This window comes from Vicia villosa, linkage group LG7 (genome assembly GCF_029867415.1).
Source record: "Vicia villosa cultivar HV-30 ecotype Madison, WI linkage group LG7, Vvil1.0, whole genome shotgun sequence".
Taxonomy (NCBI): Eukaryota; Viridiplantae; Streptophyta; class Magnoliopsida; order Fabales; family Fabaceae; genus Vicia; species Vicia villosa.
Genome location: NC_081186.1, coordinates 83,605,752 through 83,626,219, shown reverse-complemented (window position 1 = coordinate 83,626,219; position 20,468 = coordinate 83,605,752). Strand labels below are relative to the sequence as shown.

At 34.1% G+C, this 20,468-nt stretch overlaps 1 protein-coding gene across 1 annotated transcript; it reads right to left on the bottom strand.

Annotated features, from left to right (window-relative positions):
• Nucleotides 1-367: 367 nt before the first annotated feature.
• Nucleotides 368-1,576, bottom strand: LOC131619522 (uncharacterized). The gene is made up of 2 exons (XM_058890610.1): nt 1,027-1,576; nt 368-792 (listed from the first exon to the last, which is right to left on the bottom strand). Exons 1-2 carry the CDS (start codon nt 1,574-1,576, stop codon nt 368-370), a joined length of 975 nt encoding a protein of 324 aa, XP_058746593.1.
• Nucleotides 1,577-20,468: the final 18,892 nt, after the last annotated feature.

Below are 20,468 nucleotides of genomic sequence, written 5' to 3'. Positions count from 1 at the left end.
AAAATCTCTCATTTCTTTGGTAAGCCTGACTGGAACATAAGGGCTCGACTGACATTCAAAATATGTTGATGTCTTCTCTCCACACGACCATTCTGCTGAGGAGTATAGAAACAACTCCTTTGGTGTAAAATACCTTTAAAATCATAATAAAAGGGAATAAGTAGCTCAGTCTCATTATCACTCCTAATCAATTTATCTTTCTATGTAAACTGTGTCTCAACCATTTCAACAAAATCTTTTATTTTCTGTCCTACTTCATCTTTGGATTTCAACATAACTACCCAAACATGCATGCTATGATCATCCAAAATGGTTAATAAATACTTGAATCCATGTACAGAGATAGTATTAAATGGCCCCCAAATATCTATATGAACAATACAAACACCTGGTGTGCATTATTATTGCTTGTGGAAAAAGGCAAACATTTTTGTCTACCTTGTTGGCATACATCACATGCCTTATGTACACTACTAGGTATATAGCTATACGTCTTGCTCATACATTTCATTCTATCATAAGATAGATGGCCTAATCTAAGATTCCATAAGATGGGTGGGGCTACAACATTATCAGTTTGCTTATTCAGAAAGACACTTGAAACAAAACCTATATTACTATTATCTTTCAGTGCAACATCTTCCAAGTAATATAAGCCATCAATTTCTTTAGCCAAACCAATCTTCTTCAACCCCTTTTTTGCCTGTATAATACACTTGTTAGTTTCAAACACTAGATTGCAATCTTGCTCTCTACACAACTTTGAAAGTGATATCAAGTTAACCTCAAACACTGGCAGGTATAAGACATATTTAATAATGAGTTCATTAGACAGTTTTATATTTCCACAAATAGAAGCTTCTATAGAATTTCCATTAGGAATATTAATCAGGATGGAATCAGTTTTATGGTTTTCAATGAACCAATTTAAAGAGTGTCAAATATGATAAATATGATGTGCAACTCCTGTGTCTAAAATCTAGTTTACACTACTCCTAGCATTGAAATTTGCAATATGTGATTTACCTCCCTTAGTAAGGTTGATGGAGCTTGTATTCTTCTCAAGTATCATCATTAAATTATGATATTGCTCTCTAGTAAGAGACATGTTTCCACTTGCACTATCACTTGTTGATGTTGCAACACATTTTTCAGATTCATCTACCTCCACTTGATTAGCATATGAATTCCCTCTTCCAAAGCTTGGAGGATATCCATGCTTCTTGTAACAATTATCAATTATGTGCCCAGTTTTACCACAATAGGTACAAACTTTCAAATTTCCTCTTCCTCTACCTGCATAGGAATGACCATTTCCTCTTCCTCTACCAAATGATTGTTTTGTTCCATCAACAACATTTATCATACTTTCTCCCTCTTCAACAACAATGTTACTTGTGAATAAAGTTCCACTTATCTTCCTCTCTTGCTGCATCACCATAGATAACACTTTGTTGATTTGTGGTAGTGGATCCATAAGCAACACTTGTGACACAACTCCATGAAATTCTTCATTTAATCTTATAAAGAATTGAATTATCCTGTCTTCAGCTCTAAAACTTTTGCTATTTCTCATGGCTAAGCAAGCACATGCTATGTGACATGTACAACTTGGCATAGGCATGTACTGATCCAATTCTTCCCATGGGTTTCTCAATTCCGTGAAATAATCTGAAACCTTCTTATTTCTTTGTTTCGATTCGAAATTTCTTGATGCAACTGTGCTACACGAATTCTATCTCCTTGCATGAATCGATCCTTGAGATCATTCCACATATCCACAACATTATCAATGAACACAACACTTTGTGCAATCAATGGCGTTATCGAGTTGATGATCCATGTATGAACTAGATTATTGCATCGCTGCCAAGCTACATAATTCAAATCACCTTCATCAGGAATCTCAATGGGTCCATCAACAAATTGGAATTTGTTCTTCATTGCAAGGGTTGTCTCATCTTCATCGACCATGCATGATAATTGTCACCGGATAACGTCGGTGTGACGCATACCGTTGATGAATTCTCCGTCGGATGAACATAATAGGGATAAAGTTGATCATGTCTTTGATCTCTGTTGTTTCTCGTCATTGACGCACAAAACGAAAAGAAACTAATTCAAGAAAATGAACAAAAAATGAGAATCAATGCTTCAAGCAAGAATTAGAACGCAGCGGAAACAGAGTAGGTCGAACCTGCTCTGATACCATCTAAGCAATCATAAACCTCCATTGATGGAGAAAAGAAGAAGAAGAAAATGATGAACAACATAATAGAATGCATTGATTACTGCGAAAGTTAATTACAAGTAGTTTATATAGATGTTACAATACAATTACACAAACTACCTAACTAACATGAGATAATCATTAGGTGAGATATAGTCCATGCAACATAACATGCTCATGCAGCTTACGTGTGCACCTCATCTTCATCTAAATGCGTTAATACATACCACAAAGAAATAACAATATAAATAGATTCAGTGATGGCATCTTAAAGGAGCGCGAGCTATTGTAGAATAACTCTCCTACATGGTGTAATAACGCAGGTAAGTTGCTTCATCATTTTCTTTTATTTTTTTTGTGTTATGTAAAATAAGTGAGTTAATTCTTGTTTATTGCATTATAGTTATCAACACTAACAAATAAGATGTCATTGGATGTATGCTTTTGTGATAGAAAGCCTTAACAATTGTGATTATGCTAATTGCATAAACGCCACTATATCCTGAGCTAGCAAAGATAGTTATCAACACCAGGGCCGGCCTTTAGCAGGCGCAACAAAGGCTGCAGCGCTGGGCCCCAAAAATTTTGGGGGCCCCATTTATTTATTTTTTTAATTAAAACAATACCTTTTACACTTGTTTTTTTTAAAGTAGGTATTAAATAATTATTCTTTTGAAAACATTTTACACCGAGTTTTTAAGGGTAGGTGTAAAATAATTTTTATTTTCACAATTTAGATATAAATTTTTATTTGTTTGGGCCTTTTTTAAAATTTATAACAGGGCCCCGGGCTTATTTGGGCTTGCCCTGATCAACACATGTTCCTTCAAAGAGAAAGGCCCCAGATTCAACGAAAAAGACACACTCGTGAAAGGGAATTGAATTGTTTTTGTTGGAAATGTTGCGGCCATAAATTTCCCAAGTGGGAGTGTAATAATCTGAGCTGAGATAGAAGTGATTTTCAAAGGGTTTGTTCTATAGCCTAAGAATTGGTTAACAAATGCAAGGAGTACACATGAAGCTAGTCCTAGAATCCATGTCCTGGAAGTGAGTGCTGGTTGAGAAGGGTCATCAGTGACTGGAACTGTTAGTCTCACTTGCTCAATAGAACTATCATTAATGTTATACTCATCTTTCCTAATCCCAAAAACAAAGTAAAATGAGAGGAACAAATTAGCTAGCATTCACCAATATCTCACACTACACATTCAAAATATAACATCGATTTCTAATGATATCCATATTAAATAAATTGAGAATGAAAGGAAAGAAACTCGTAGCAACAATACCATGCTTGAAGCTAGTCAATTTGCAGTTGTTGTTCCTGCTAAAAATATTGAAAAACGCACGAAGAAACAGAAACAAAAACCATGTTTTACATTGAAAAAAAAACTACAATCGGTAGAATCTATCATCACTTTACGCTGTCACAGTTGATACCATTCAAAGATATTCACTCAGTCAATATCAAATATTATGTTGGACTAAATACTCACATCGAATCTAACGAAAAATATATCACTACAATCAAATTATATTGTAAAACAATGTCTTTTATATTAATTCTATCTGAAGATTGGGATATCTTCGAATCGTGTAAAAAAATACATAAAAGTTTTTTGATATGAAATTTAACTCTTGACGATTAGTGATGGCATTTGAATATTATATTGATTTTTGGTTTTAACAATTCAAAAACGCTGTTTAATAAAATAATATGTGAGGTGTATGTTATTCACAACGTATTATAAAAAATTTATTTTTTATATTACGTAATTGGAAATTATATATAAACCATATAATTAGTTTGCATTTCCCATATTTATCTATGGCTCTGTTTCATAAGTCATATTTTGAGCTTATAGCATATAAGCTCGTACGATAATAAAAGGCATGTTTGGTAACAGTCTTTTCATCACGAGTTTATAACTTATTTTACTAACTTATAACTTATTGTTAAGATGCTATTTTAAATAGCATTTTAGCTTATAATTTATAGCTTATCATATTTTCTTTCATTATTACTCTTATAAATTTTAATTATTTTAAATATGCATTGAGTTATTAATTAAAAAATATATTTTTATGTCATTTAGTTAAATCTCTTATTTTACCAAACACTTTAATTAGCTATCAGCCACCAGCCACCAGCCATAAATTATAAACTATCAGCTAACTTATCACTCAACCACTAATTTTATCAAACAGAATCATATCTAATTTAAAATATATCTTAAAAAATATATATAATCAGTGATTAAAAAATATATTTTATAAGATATTTTTAAATAATTTATTTAAGTTTAGAATGTAATATTGTAAAATAAAGAGAATCATTTAAGTCATAACAAATTAATTTACCAATATGATACAAGTAATGTATTATTATAATAAACATGTTTATATGTTTAAGAAATTACCCATATATGTAACATATATGATAATTTTATCAAAAAAGAAAACTCTTTCAATGATCATTGATCAGAGTGTTATTATTGAGTTAAAAAGAGAACTTTTTTGTTTATTGATAAGAGTTTAATCAAGTAATCTCAATTGAAGTATAAATATTATATATAAAACATGGAAAATTTGTTATTATTGCTAATTTGATGAAGTACAATTTCTCCTTTCATAAATTATTTCACACTATTATTTTTATTTATATAAATAAAATAATTATTTATGTTATCCTAATAGATTTACTTGAATGATTTTCTTAGTTTCATTCAAAAAAATATTAAACTACAATGCCTGACCGACAAGCACTTCGAGACAATATATACAAATCCAATATATTTAAATTGTATTTATAATCACAAAAATATATCATATCATTTGAACACCATAATTTAGATTAAGATAATATAATTTATTAACCAACCTTATTCATATAACTAATACAAATGATGTGAATTTTCCCAAATTCTAATTGGTTTATATAACAATAGGAATAAAATATAGGCAAAATCTTAAAGCTTCATATCACTAGGTGGATGAGAAGCTTGGCAACATGGGAGCTTGGGGCAGTGAATTGGTTGACATTCAATAACAGGATGGGGGCAACAGGGTGGTAAACCTTGTACATTACAAACAAGAAAACCTGCAATAGCAATAATAAAGAAAATAAACTTACACATCATCTTACAAAGAGATTCCATAATAACAAAACTTTGTTTTCAGAGAAAAATAAATAAAATATATAATATCTGGGAGATATTTGTGAGTTTAATGTGCAAAACTTACTTTTTTATAGATAAAAAATAAACTTCTAGAATTCTAAGTTAGAAAATATCTATATACTTAAGCAGTAAGCAAATCATAATTTTCTTAATGCTACTAATTTATCTTATCTTATCTTATTATATAAAATGGAGTAACAAATGCAGCTCCTAATCTAACTCTAATTTCCTCTATTTTTCTCTACATTTAATGAATGAATAATTTTGTTTTGTTTTTTTTTTAAATCTCCTGATTGAAAAAAATCATTATTATATTAATAATCATTAATCTGATCTTATCTTATTATATAAAATGGAGTAACAAATGCAGCTCCTAATCTACTCCTAATTCCCTCACTTTTCTCTGCATTTAATGAATGAATGATTTTGTTTTATTTTTTTTAAATCTCTCAGTTGTAAAAAAAACATTATTATATTAATAATCATTAATGGAAAAACTCTCAATTGATAATCATCATTAAAAAAATCTCTTATTTCTTTGGTAAGCCTGACTGGAACATAAGGGCTCGACTGACATTCAAAATATGCTGATGTCTTCTCTCCACACGACCATTCTGCTGAGGAGTATAGAAACAACTCCTTTGGTGTAAAATACCTTTAAAAGCATAATAAAAGGGAATAAGTAGCTCATTCTCATTATCACTCCTAATCAATTTGTCTTTCTATGTAAACTGTGTCTCAACCATTTCAACAAAATCTTTTATTTTCTGTCCTACTTCATATTTGGATTTCAACATAACTACCCAAACATGCCTGCTATGATCATCCAAAATGGTTAATAAATACTTGAATCCATGTACAGAGATAGTATTAAATGGCCCCCAAATATCCATATGAACAATATCAAACACCTTGTGCGCATTATTATTGCTTGTGGAAAAAGGCAAACATTTTTGTCTAGCTTGTTGGCATACATCACAGGCCTTATGTACACTACTAGGTATATAGCTATACATCTTGATCATAAAACTCATTCTATCATAGGATAGATGGCCTAATCTAAGATTCCATAAGATGGATGGGGCTACAACATTATCAGTTTGCTTATTCAGAAAGACACTTGAAACAAAACCTATATTACTATTATCTTTCAATGCAACATCTTCCAAGTAATATAAGCCATCAATTTCTTTAGCCAAACCAATTTTCTTCAACCCCTTCTTTGCCTGTATAATACACTTGTTAGTTTCAAACACCAGATTGCAATCTTGCTCTCTACACAACTTTGAAAGTGATATCAAGTTAACCTCAAACACTGGCAGGTATAAGACATATTTAATAATGAGTTCATTAGACAGTTTTACATTTCCACAAATAGAAGCTGCTATAGAATTTCCATTAGGAATATTAATCATGTTGGAATCAATTTTATGGTTTTCAATGAACCAATTTAAAGAGTGTCAAATATGATAAATATGATGTGCAACTCCTGTGTCTAAAATCCAGTTTACACTACTCCTAGCATTGAAATTTGCAATATGTGATTTACCTCCCTTAGTAAGGTTGATGGAGCTTGTATTCTTCTCAAGTATCATCATCAAATTATGATATTGCTCTCTAGTAAGAGACATGTTACCACTTGCACTATCACTTGTTGATGTTGCAACACATTTTTCAGATTCATCTACCTCCACTTGATTAGCATATGAATTCCCTCTTCCAAAGCTTGGAGGATATCCATGCTTCTTGTAACAATTATCAATTATGTGCCCAGTTTTACCACAATAGGTACAAACTTTCAAATTTCCTCTTCCTCTACCTGCATAGGAATGACCATTTCCTCTTCCTCTACCAAATGATTGTTTTGTTCCATCAACAACATTTATCATACTTTCTCCCTCTTCAACAACAATGTTACTTGTGAATAAAGTTCCACTTATCTTCCTCTCTTGCTGCATCACCATAGATAACACTTTGTTGATTTGTGGTAGTGGATCCATAAGCAACACTTGTGACACAACTCCATGAAATTCTTCATTTAATCTTATAAAGAATTGAATTATCCTGTCTTCAGCTCTAAAACTTTTGCTATTTCTCATGGCTAAGCAAGCACATGCTATGTGACATGTACAACTTGGCATAGGCATGTACTGATCCAATTCTTCCCATGGGTTTCTCAATTCCGTGAAATAATCTGAAACCTTCTTATTTCTTTGTTTCGATTCGAAATTTCTTGATGCAACTGTGCTACACGAATTCTATCTCCTTGCATGAATCGATCCTTGAGATCATTCCACATATCCACAACATTATCAATGAACACAACACTTTGTGCAATCAATGGCGTTATCGAGTTGATGATCCATGTATGAACTAGATTATTGCATCGCTGCCAAGCTACATAATTCAAATCACCTTCATCAAGAATCTCAATGGATCCATCAACAAATTAGAATTTGTTCTTCATTACCAGGGTTGTCTCATCTTCATCGACCATGCATGATAATTGTCAACGGATAACGTCAGTGTGACGCATACCGTTGAAGAATTCTCCGTCGGATGAACATAATAGGGATCAAGCTGATCATGTGTTTGATCTTTGTTGTTTCTCGTCATTGACGCACAAAACAGAAAGAAACTAATTCAAGAAAATGAACAAAAAAGGAGAATCAATGCTTCAAGCAAGAATTTGAATGCAGCGGAAACAGAGTTGGTCGAACCTGCTCTGATACCATCTAAGCAATCATAAACCTCCATTGATGGAGAAAAGAAGAAGAAGAAAATTATGAACAACATAATAGAATGCATTGATTACCGAGAAAGTTAATTACAAGTAGTTTATATAGATGTTACAATACAATTACACAAACTACCTAACTAACATGAGATAATCATTAGGTGAGATATAGTCCATGCAACATAACGTGCTCATGCAGCTTACGTGTGCACCTCATCTTCATCTATATGCGTTAATACATACCACTAAGAAATAAGAATATAAATAGATTCAGTGATGGCATCTTAAAGGAGCGCAAGCTTTTGTAGAATAACTCTCCTACATGGTGTAATAATGCAGGTAAGTGGCTTTATCATTTTCTTTTACTTTTTTTATGTTATGTAAAATAAGTGAGTTAATTATTGTTTATTGCATTATAGTTATCAACACTAACAAATAAGATGTTATTGGATGTATGTTTTTGTGATTGAAAGCCTTAACAATTATGATTATGCTAATTGCATAAACACCACTATATCCTGAGCTAGCAAAGATAGTTATCAACACCAGGGCCGGCCTTTAGCAGGCGCAGCAAGGGCTGCAGCGCTGGGCCCCGAAAATTTTGGGGGCCCCATTATTTTTTTTAATTAAAACAATACCTTTTACACCTGTTTTTTTTAAAGTAGGTATTAAATAAATATTCTCTTGAAAACATTTTACACCGAGTTTTTAAAGGTAGGTGTAAAATAATTTTTATTTTCACAATTTAGGTATAAATTTTTATTTTTTTGGCTTTTTTAAAATTTATAACAGGGCCCCCGGCTTATTTGGGCCGACCTTGATCAACACATGTTCCTTCAAAGAGAAAGGCCCCGGATTCAATGAAAAAGACAAACTCGTGAAAAGGAATTGAATTGGTTTTGTAGGAAATGTTGCAGCCATAAATTTCCTAAGTGGGAGTGTAATAATCTGAGCTGAGACAGAAGTGATTTTCAAAGGGTTTGTTCTATAGCCTAAGAATTGGTTCACAAATGCAAGGAGTACACATGAAGCTAGTCCTAGAATCCATGTCCTGGAAGTGAATGCTGGTTGAGAAGGGTCATCAGTGATTGAAACTGTTAGTCTCACTTGCTCAATAGAACTATCATTAGTGTTATACTCATCTTTCCTAATCCAAAAAACAAAGTAAAATGAAAGGAACAAATTAGCTAGCATTCACCAATATCTCACACTACACAGTCAAAATATAACATTGATTTTTAATGATATCCATATTAAATAAATTGAGAATGAAAGGAAAGAAACTCGTAGCAACAATACCATGCTTGAAGCTAGTCAATTTGCACAGTGGCACAATTGATACCATTCAAAGTTATTCTCTCAGTCAATATCAAATATTCTGTTGGACTTAATACTCACATACTTAATACTCACATTGAATCTAACGAAAAGTATATCACTAAAATCAAAATTTGTCATTTCATGTATTAAAAAAAGGATTAAGTATGTTTTTGGTCCCTATAAATATCTCAAATTTTATTTTTAGTCTGTATAAAATTTTTATGCATGCAGTTTTAGTCCTGCTATTTTTTAAAATTTTGAAAACTGTTAAATTACCCTTAAAATTTTAAAATTTTGAATAATTTTTTTCTTACGTGTTTAGAATATTATAAAATATTTCTTTACCAAAGTATAGAATTTTTATAATGAGAAGAATTAAATATGAATTTTTTATTTTATACAACACAAAAAAGTAAAAGAACATGATGAAGCAACTTACCTGCATTATTACACTATGTATAACTTCTACAATAATGAACACTGCTTAAACCCTGTTTATTTTTTCGCTGTAATATCGTTTGTTAATTCTTGTTTTCATGGCATTTTGGTTTTGAATAGGCAATGATGCTTGCAAGGTGCGTGAGAAAAGTCCAGAACCAATTTTTTTATTATTTGCTTGGGTTAGTTTGGAAGAGGTTTTAAACCCCCGCAATTTCAAACATTTTCAGATTTTTGTCAAGCTGTCTTCCACGTGGCGTGCCACGTCAGCCTCCATTAGTGAAAATTAACGGGAGGGACCAATATTAGGAATGGAAAAGTTTGCGAAGACCACTTATTGAAGAAATTTTTTAGAGAAACTAAAATTTCAGAATCACATATTTATAAGAACTAAATACGTATTTAACCCAAAAAGAAAATACAAAAGCTGCAAAAATCAAAACCAAAACTAATAGATTTACAAAAGTGGCACTGCCATAACATTTATGTTAATATGATATACTGCGTCGCTTATTTTTCCTTGCTGGATTATCATATCGTTATATGTTAAATACATAATGATAATGGGGCCAAAAGTAATGACCATCACATGCTTTGAGATAACTGACTTGTTTGTTTCAGCTTTAAAAGAATAATTTTTTTTTGTATTTTTGAAAATAGATTTTATAAAATTGTTTTTTAAAATATTATAAATTTTTTATATTCGTTTTTTTTAATTGAAACATTATTTTTGATATCTTATAACACAAATAAATATTATTGAATACTAAAACATAGTCGAAATCACACTTTTTTCAAAAAGTGATATTTCAAAAATGATTTTTATGAAAATCTATTCAAACAAAATTTTAATCAGAAATTTTTATGAAAAGTTTCTTTATAAATTTTTTTAAACTATAAAAATCATTTTTAAAAATAGTCAAAACAAACGGGCCCCTAATTTGAGATTGAATGGAGAATTTAATCCTTATCATCTTTCACTTTTCTAAATATCAGTTATTTTAATGCATTTGAGTTTTAACAATACATGCATTTGAATTTTTAGTTTGTTACATTTCAAGTAAATAAAGTAAGCACTCTTTGATATTGCAACTTGAGTTTCAAGTAAAAAAGTTTGTTATTTTTCTAGTAGCAACTTCAGTTTCAAGTAAATAAAGTTTGATATTTTTCTATTTTTTTAGTTTAATAGTGATACTCTAGCAGCCAGAGGAGCTCATGATAGTGTTTTCTATACATTGTAATAAGACCATTTGCAAGTCATATTTGACATCACGCACCTCACAAGCACTAAACACACTTGCAAAAGCAAATTCATTGGGTCTAATACAAGCCAACATACCAGAGAATAAAGCAAAGTACTCTCTGATTAAGCTAAACTGAGCATACTCAGAAATGAGAATAGTCCAAGAAACACAATTTCTTCTTGGCATTTGATCAAACAGGTGGTTAGCATAATCTAAATGGTCACACTTGCAGTACATGTTCAACATGTTATTACTGAGAAAAAGATCATTTTAAATTGTGGGGTGTTTGCTAAATATGTAAATTGTTGAATCCATTTTTTTAACACAATGGAACAAAAATGCATATTTTTGTATAGACTGGCCCAACACAAGGATTGATAGCACATAACAGGATTCAAACTCAGGACCTTGAGAGGAGCATGTTAGGAGTAAATTAATGGTAAATTCATGTGTTAATATAAGTGATTTCTTCTCTAAACTAATGCAAATTATGATAGATCCATAGGTTTTTAGTAAGAATTGAACTGAAAAGGTTCAGTTCATGTGTAAAGCAAATCGAATCACTTGTGGGTGTTATTGTTGCAGGTTTAGAGCTGAATTGAAGCTTGAGAAGAACATGAGGAGGAAAGAGAGCTGGAAGTCTCAAAGGCAGAAGAAAAAGATGGAAATTGCAAAGGGCGCACCGCGGAAGTCCTGTGGGGCGCCGCGAAAATATCTCTGTTATGAAGCGCGCCGCGCCAGTCCGATGTCGCGCCGCGGCCTCGGCGTTAAAAGCCCAAAACTTCTATTTAAAAGCCCTAGCTTCCAAGAGAAAAATAACTTTGTGAAGAGCGAAATTAGGAGAGCAATCTGAAGGTGCAGCCACAATTATCAATTGAAGACCAATTCTCTATCAAGCGAAGACATTCCTTTGATGAAGATGAATTCTTCCATTAATCTTTGTGTGTTCTTCATGTCTATGGAGAGCTAAACACCTCTTGTTGAATCTAAGGTAGTAGTTAACCTATGAATATACAATACCATTAATTAATTCCTGTGAACAATTGTTTGAATTCATTATCAATAAGAAATCTTGTTTTTATTCTTAAATTATCGTTGAATCTTTGATCGAAAGAAAGGATTTAACTTTTGCCCTAGGTTACTATATTGATTCAATACCAATTTGCAGAGATGGAATTGGGATTGAGTTTTCATAATTATCGTTCTTAATAACTATTATCGATATTGATATTTGGAGAGATCGAATCTCATACCGGTAAAAGTTATCTAATTTGATTTGCAGACATGGAATCTTATTTGAGGATAAGTGAAGATAATGATTCAAAAGATTGTTCAATTATGAATTAATTGATAATTGTATAGGAATAGGTTAATGACCCCTAAGGTTCAACATATTTCTCTAATCGTTAACAACAGTTCATTACTCGCTTTTAATTTATTGTTTACTTTTGATATTATTAGAATCATAAAACAAACCAACTCAATTTTCCCAACTCAAAATAAACAACTATAGAACGGCAGTGATATTAACCAATCCCTGTGGATACGATATATTACCGAAAATATTTACCCACAAATACTTTCAACAAATTGGCGCCGTTGCCGGGGATTGGTGTCAATATTGCACGCATTGCAATAGTTCTTATTTTGAGTTTTAATTTTTATTTTTTTCGATTTGGTTGTTTCACGTGTTTGCTAGTTTTTGCAGAAGATCGTGTATGCGCAGTAAAGTTCCCAGTGATCAACTTCTTTTTGATCCCGAGATCGAAAGGACCGCTAGGAGACTAAATAGCAAAGCACGAAGAAGAGCAAACATAGCAAGAACAAGAGACAACGCAACCGCGACATCGTCACAACAACTTGAAACTATTGACGAGTCGCAAGAAGGACTCTTCTTTCACGAACTATTCACGGAAGAAGAACCGGAAGTTATTATACAACCTACTGTTGTCAACATGGCTGCTCCTGGTCCATGTGCAAATAGTCCAAGACTCAATCCTTAGTTCGCTAGAACTGCCGCCAACGGGCGACCGACAGAACTGAAGACCGGTATCATACAATTGATTTGTGCAAGTCCTTTCGCCGGATTGGACCATGAAGACCCGTACACGCATCTTACTCGATTCTATGAGTTAGCGGGTACCACGGGTGTCGCTCAAGCTGATGAGGAAGCATTATTTAAGAGGTTGTTCCCACACTCTTTGCTATCTAAGGCAAAAGATTGGTACTTGGATCAACCTGAAGCAGTGATGACTAATTGGAACACATTAGAAGAAAAATTTCTGGAAAGGTTTTACTCTCAAAACCGACTCTTCGAAGCAAAAACAGCAATAGCAGTATTTTCTCAAGGTAGTAATGAATCTTTGAATGAAGCATGGGAAAGATATAAAGCTATGTTGAGAAAGTGCAAAGGACACGGTTTTACAGACGTTGATCAAATCCATATGTTCCGTAATGGTCTCACAGCTACAAACAAGACACTTTTGGACGCCACAGCTGGTGGTTCACTCATGTCCAAAACACCTGAGGAAGCTACTCAGATAATAGAGTGAATGGCTCTAAATGATCGTCAAGGCAACCATGATCGAACGGTAAGAGATAAGAAACCCGAAGTGTTGGAGCTGAACAACAGTGATGCTTTACTTGCTCAGAATAAATTGTTAACTTCACAAGTGGAAATTTTGACACAACAAATGTCCAAACTACCACAACAACTTAAGGAGCTGAACGGGATATCCAATTCTTATCAGGTTGCGAAGTGTGAATTATGCAAAGGCAATCATCAAACAGGATTCTGTCCACCAGTCCTAGAAGAAGAAGTAAACTACATGAACAATACTCAAGGACCAAGGCAGAATCAACACCAAAATCAGCCATACCAACAAGGGTACCCACCGAGATATAACAACCAGGGTTACCAACAAAGGCCACCAAATCAAGGGTATCAACAACAAGCATTTCAACCATACACTCAACCACCGCCACAGCAACAAGGAGGACAATCCAAGTTGGAGGAGACCGTGAATCGGTTCATTCAAACATCAATGACAAATCAGAAGAACCAGGAAGCTGCAATTAAAAATCTGGAAACTCAAGTGGGTCAATTGGCTAAACAAATTGCAGCCACTCAATCAAATGCAACATTCTCCACCAACACTCAAGATAATCCTAAAGAGCATTGTAACGCAGTGGTGACTAGAACCAGTCAGAAAGGCGCTGAGAAAGAAGTTGAAATCAATGATACCGAGAAAGAGGATAATAATCAGGCTGCGGAAGATGAGGAGAATGAAATCATAGTGAGCACCATGAGCAAAGATGTTGAAGGAGAAATAGATGAGACCAAGAAAGAAAGAGGGATGACAGAGAAAAGAAGAAGTTCTAAGAAAAAGAAATTAGATCATGTGATACCAAGCCAACATCTACCATACCCCCATGCTCCGTCAAAGAAGGACAATGCCAGGCAATATACCAGGTTTATGAGCATCTTCAAACAACTCCACATAAACATACCATTTGCCGAAGCATTAGAGCAAATGCCTAAATATGCTAAATTTATGAAGAACATGCTCACAAAGAAAAAGGGATGCACAGATGAAGAAACTGTGGTGCTTAATGCTCAATGTAGTGCTATAATCCAAAGAACTACCCCAAGAAAGGAATCCGATCTGGGGCGAGTAACCTTACCATTAAATATTGGAGGTAATTTCACTGGCGATGGGTTAATTGATCTGGGGTCGAGCATCAACCTAATCCCTTTATCCATTGTCAAGAAGCTAGGGAATATTGTGATGAAGCCCACTAGTATGACTTTACAATTGGCCGATGTTGAATGCAATATAGGGCAAGCAACAGAAAAGATTTGGAAATATTGATCCGGGATTTATCGTCCACAGAGATGGAGAGATGACATTCAACAGTTTCTATGGTTTCGAGCTCGGGATTGAATAAGCAAAAAGTAAACAAAGATATAGACAAGAAAAGAATAAACACATTCTTAGAAGAGAAATAACTTATCAGGAATGTAAATATATTCACTCTTCACAAACATACACTTACCGACCCGTTATACTCAACCTACGATACTCATCTATGTCATCACGTATCTCTCACATAAGCGTCCATCTCTGGAGCACAAACGAGATCATCTCACAACTAAGGTTATCTCTAACGCGAAGTTGCGAGAACATCCGTGTTCTCGCGTCGGCGATCTCTCTCGCGCCGCTCAAACACGAAAGCATTACGTACAGATACAAACGGTGAATGCTAGCTCTAAATCTATCTCTAGAGTTCAGAACCAACAGATAATCATCCTAGATAAGGATTCAAGTTTATCTCTAAAGCACCCCAAATCCCCAGCATAGAGCAAAAATCCAGAATAATTTCAACACAGATTCGTAAAGCAAGTTAAATATAACATTATAATCGGTAAATATACATAAGATTCGAGTAACTATACAAACAAACCCAACACAAAGAAATACACAAAGAATAGAAGAGATAAACCAAACATCTCGCGGGTTGTCAGCTCCGATTGATGAGAAATACACCTCTGATCTTCCAAGTGCATGACCCGGTGTTGTTTTCTAAGCTAATCTTGATCTAAGAATGAAAATGATGGAGTTGGGACTAAAACTTTCCCAAAACCATAACCTAGAAATGTACAAATGAAGATAATATAAACACAAATCTGCACAGGTCCGCTCAGCGGACCCCCTCCGCTCAGCGGCCTCCACTTATTCCCCAAAATATCTACAACAGTATACGTAGCTCTGCTGAGCGGGCTACCTCCGCTAAGCGGACCCAAAAATGCTTCAAATCTCTGCCAAGCTCCGCTTGAACTCCGCTGAGCGGACCTTCTGCTACAAAACTTCCTTATTCAGGTCCAAAATTGCGCAATCGAAGTCGTGCCTTCAACACTTTATTCCTCGAGGCTCCGATATGCATGAATACCTATAAAAACAAAGAAAAAACTATTAAACGGTATATAAAACATATGAAAACTAAATAATGTGAATATATACACAAAAGTGGGGATTTTATTACAAAAACGGAATGAATCGAATTGGTAAGTGCCACAATTATATACTCAAAATAACTACATTTTGGCACTTATCAAACTCTCCCCAACTTGAAACTTTGGTTGTCCTCAAACAATGTCAAATAAATCAAAGAATCAAAAGTAATAAACCAAAGAATTGTGAATCAACAAGTTTTGAAAAACAAAAACAAATGTATGGCTCAATACAAAAACGTATAAACAAAGTAAATACTTACCACTATCCTACAACGACAACATGTAAACGAAATGAATCCTAAGTACAAAAAGCATACAAAATATTCTAGCACAATACATGCTCACATCATGAATCACACCTAGCAAAAATTCATCAATGGATGAAGAACACACAATGGTGAAGGACTTTTAACACTCATCCAACAATCTTGCAAACAAAAGATTAAATTATGCATTCATCCAAAAATCACATTGAAGATATAAAAGCAAGAATCACAAGGACTTTTCAAGGTTGTAATGTGGCTTGGTTAACAAACAAGGGATAAGTCCTAAGGCTAATCGAAACAAAAACTTGCCTAAACCTAAGGGAGTGATCAATCCACCAAAGATTCAAACAACAAAATCTCGATTAAACTTCTTCCTTAACCACAAGTTTCTCAAACCAATCACAATACTTATTAGCACAATTATTCACTTATCTTTTCTTTTTGTTTTTCAAAACTTTTCACTTCTTTTTTTTTCTTTCTTTTTCTTTTCTTTCTTTTTCACATTTTTTTTTCTTTTTTCTTTCAACCTCATAGCAACAACCAAATAAGTACACAACCATTTCTCTCCCCAACTTGAATTCAACCACACCATCATATGAATACTCCCTACTTTCTAGGCAAGGTAAAAATTCATACCAAAAATCATGGTTGAGGGTTCAAGAAAACAAAGAATCAATCATCCATGCAAAAATGACAACTAAACACTCAAAGATAAGCATTTAGTAAAAACAACATGGACATTGACAAAAAGGCTCAAAAGGGTTAACAAATGATCACACACTCACAAGGTGAATTGATTATTTGGCTTTGGTAGTTGTGCTCAAAATGAAACAAAATGCCTTGATCCTTTTCATGCTTTCATAAAATCAACATAAACAAAAGATTAAGCATAATAAAATCTAGTTAAAACAAAGATTGTGGCCTCCAGCATATATGAACAATGGAAAGCTTCCTCACATTTATGGTTTGGGAACTAAAGTGATTCAATCAACAAGCAAGTAATGCAAAAGAATGAATGGTATGGTAATTGTACAAATGAAAAGTTTCCTAAACATGTTATGCTATAGAAAGCGATAAATGAGTACCTTGAATGATACATTTCAAAAACAATATCCTACCATACATCCGCAGGTTGAAACACTCAAGCTTTGGAAAATCACCTCAAAAATCTTCGAATCACCGAACAAAATTCGAGTACAAACAACCAATAAAAGAATTAGAAAAACAAAACCAATATATATTACTAATTAGCCTTGGTGAAAGTGGGACAAAGGAGTGAACCAGGTGGAATGGGAACCCCACTGGTACAGAGCAGAAAAACAAAATTCTGCTATGCTCGCTCAGCGAGCTCTGCTCCGCTCAGCGGATGACAGAAAAACCAGAGAAATCAGAACTGCACCAGCTGTTCCAATCACTAACCACTTCACCTAAATACCTCATAAATAGAAATATAAACAATATTTACAACCATTGGGGTGCCTCCCAACAAGCGCTTGTTTTACGTCGTTAGCTCGACGCCTTTATTATTTTGGTGTTTGGAAAGTAGCTTCCTCCAATCATGCCATGGTGACGTCTCACCGCACAAGCCTAAAGAAAGTGTCCTAACCAACCACTCAACAAACGTTACAGGTACAAATATATACAACAACTATACGAACATAAAAGAAAACGCAAATATATAATTATGTACACAAATCAACACATATGCACAAGTATGAAACACAAACAACTATTATCATACAAAAAGAGAAAAGTTGGTGAATATAAACAAGTAAACATATACAAGTAAATATATACACATGAAACTATACAATATATACGTTATATACAAAGCTCAAAACCACTGAAACTATTGCGATGCAATCATAACCATCCCCGGCAACGGCGCCATTTTGTTGAATGCAATATAGGGCAAGCAACAGAAAAGATTTGGAAATATTGATCCGGGATTTATCGTCCACAGAGATGGAGAGATGCCATTCAACAGTTTCTATGGTTTCGAGCTCGGGATTGAATAAGCAAAAAGTAAACAAAGATATAGACAAGAAAAGAATAAACACATTCTTAGAAGAGAAATAACTTATCAGGAATGTAAATATATTCACTCTTCACAAACATACACTTACCGACCCGTTATACTCAACCTACGATACTCATCTATGTCATCACGTATCTCTCACATAAGCGTCCATCTCTGGAGCACAAACGAGATCATCTCACAACTAAGGTTATCTCTAACGCGAAGTTGCGAGAATATCCGTGTTCTCGCGTCGGCGATCTCTCGCGCGCCGCTCAAACACGAAAGCGTTACGTACAGATACAAACGGTGAATGCTAGCTCTAAATCTATCTCTAGAGTTCAGAACCAACAGATAATCATCCTAGATAAGGATTCAAGAAGTTTATCTCTAAAGCACCCCAAATCCCCAGCATAGAGCAAAAATCCAGAATAATTTCAACACAGATTCGTAAAGCAAGTCAAATATAACATTATAATCGGTAAATATACATAAGATTCGAGTAACTATACAAACAAACCCAACACAAAGAAATACACAAAGAAGAGAAGAGATAAACCAAACATCTCGCGGGTTGTCAGCTCCGATTGATGAGAAATCCACCTCTGATCTTCCAAGTGCATGACCCGGTGTTGTTTTCTAAGCTAATCTTGATCTAAGAATGAAAATGATGGAGTTGGGACTAAAACTTTCCCAAAACCATAACCTAGAAATGTACAAATGAAGAGAATATAAACACAAATCTGCACAGGTCCGCTCAGCGGACCCCCTCCGCTCAGCGGCCTCCACTTATTCCCCAAAATATCTACAACAGTATACGTAGCTCCGCTGAGCGGGCTACCTCCGCTAAGCGGACCCAAAAATGCTTCAAATCTCTGCCAAGCTCCGCTTGAACTCCGCTGAGCGGACCTTCTGCTACAAAACTTCCTTATTCAGGTCCAAAATTGCGCAATCGAAGTCGTGCCTTCAACAATTTATTCCTCGAGGCTCCGATATGCATGAATACCTATAAAAACAAAGAAAAAACTATTAAACGGTATATAAAACATATGAAAACTAAATAATGTGAATATATACACAAAAGTGGGGATTTTATTACAAAAACGGAATGAATCGAATTGATAAGTGCCACAATTATATACTCAAAATAACTACATTTTGGCACTTATCAGCCGACAAGTCTATCACTTCACCCTATGGAGTGATTCAGGATCTGCTAATTAAAGTAGACAAATTCTTTTTCCCGGTAGACTTTGTGGTTGTTGACATGGAAGAAGATCATGAGGTACCTGTGATTCTAGGAAGGCCATTCATGAAAACCGCTCGGATGATGATTGATCTGGATGAAGGGATCATGAAAATAAGGGTGCAAGATGAAGAGGTAAAGTTTACTCTGTTCAAGGCCAAGAAGCATCTTAAGAACAAGAGTGATATCTTCCAAATCGATACAACTAAGGGATCAACCAAGGAAGACAAAAATCAACCTCCGAGCTACTTCCAAGTTGGACAAGAGGTACTCCTGTGCAACTCAAAACTAAGATGTCTCTCGGGTAAAGCAACAACAAAATGGTCTGGACCACTGATAGTAAAAGATATATGCAACCACGGTGCCATTATGGTAGAGAATCCACTGACAAAAGAGAGGAGAACCGTTAATGGAAAACGGTTAAAAGATTTCTTCGGGGGAGTGGAGCAACACACATCATTTTTAGTTCCTTGAAAGCATGAACCGTCGAGCCATGCGACGTTAAACGAAGCACTTCGTGGGAGGTAACCCACACTTCTAATGTTTTATTTTTTTTATATTTTTTTATTATTTTGTTTATTTTTATTTCAGGAAATAATAAGGGAACCTTTCTGGTGAAAGCTAGGAAGAGGCAATTGATATTGCAATACCCGCTGTGAGTCAACCCTCCCGGGCTTGTTACGAAACATTGAGGTCAATGTTTAGTTCAAGTGTGGGGGTGGATTTACTCTTTTGCATTTTTCAATTTTATGCTTTTATGTTTGTTATTTACTCCCA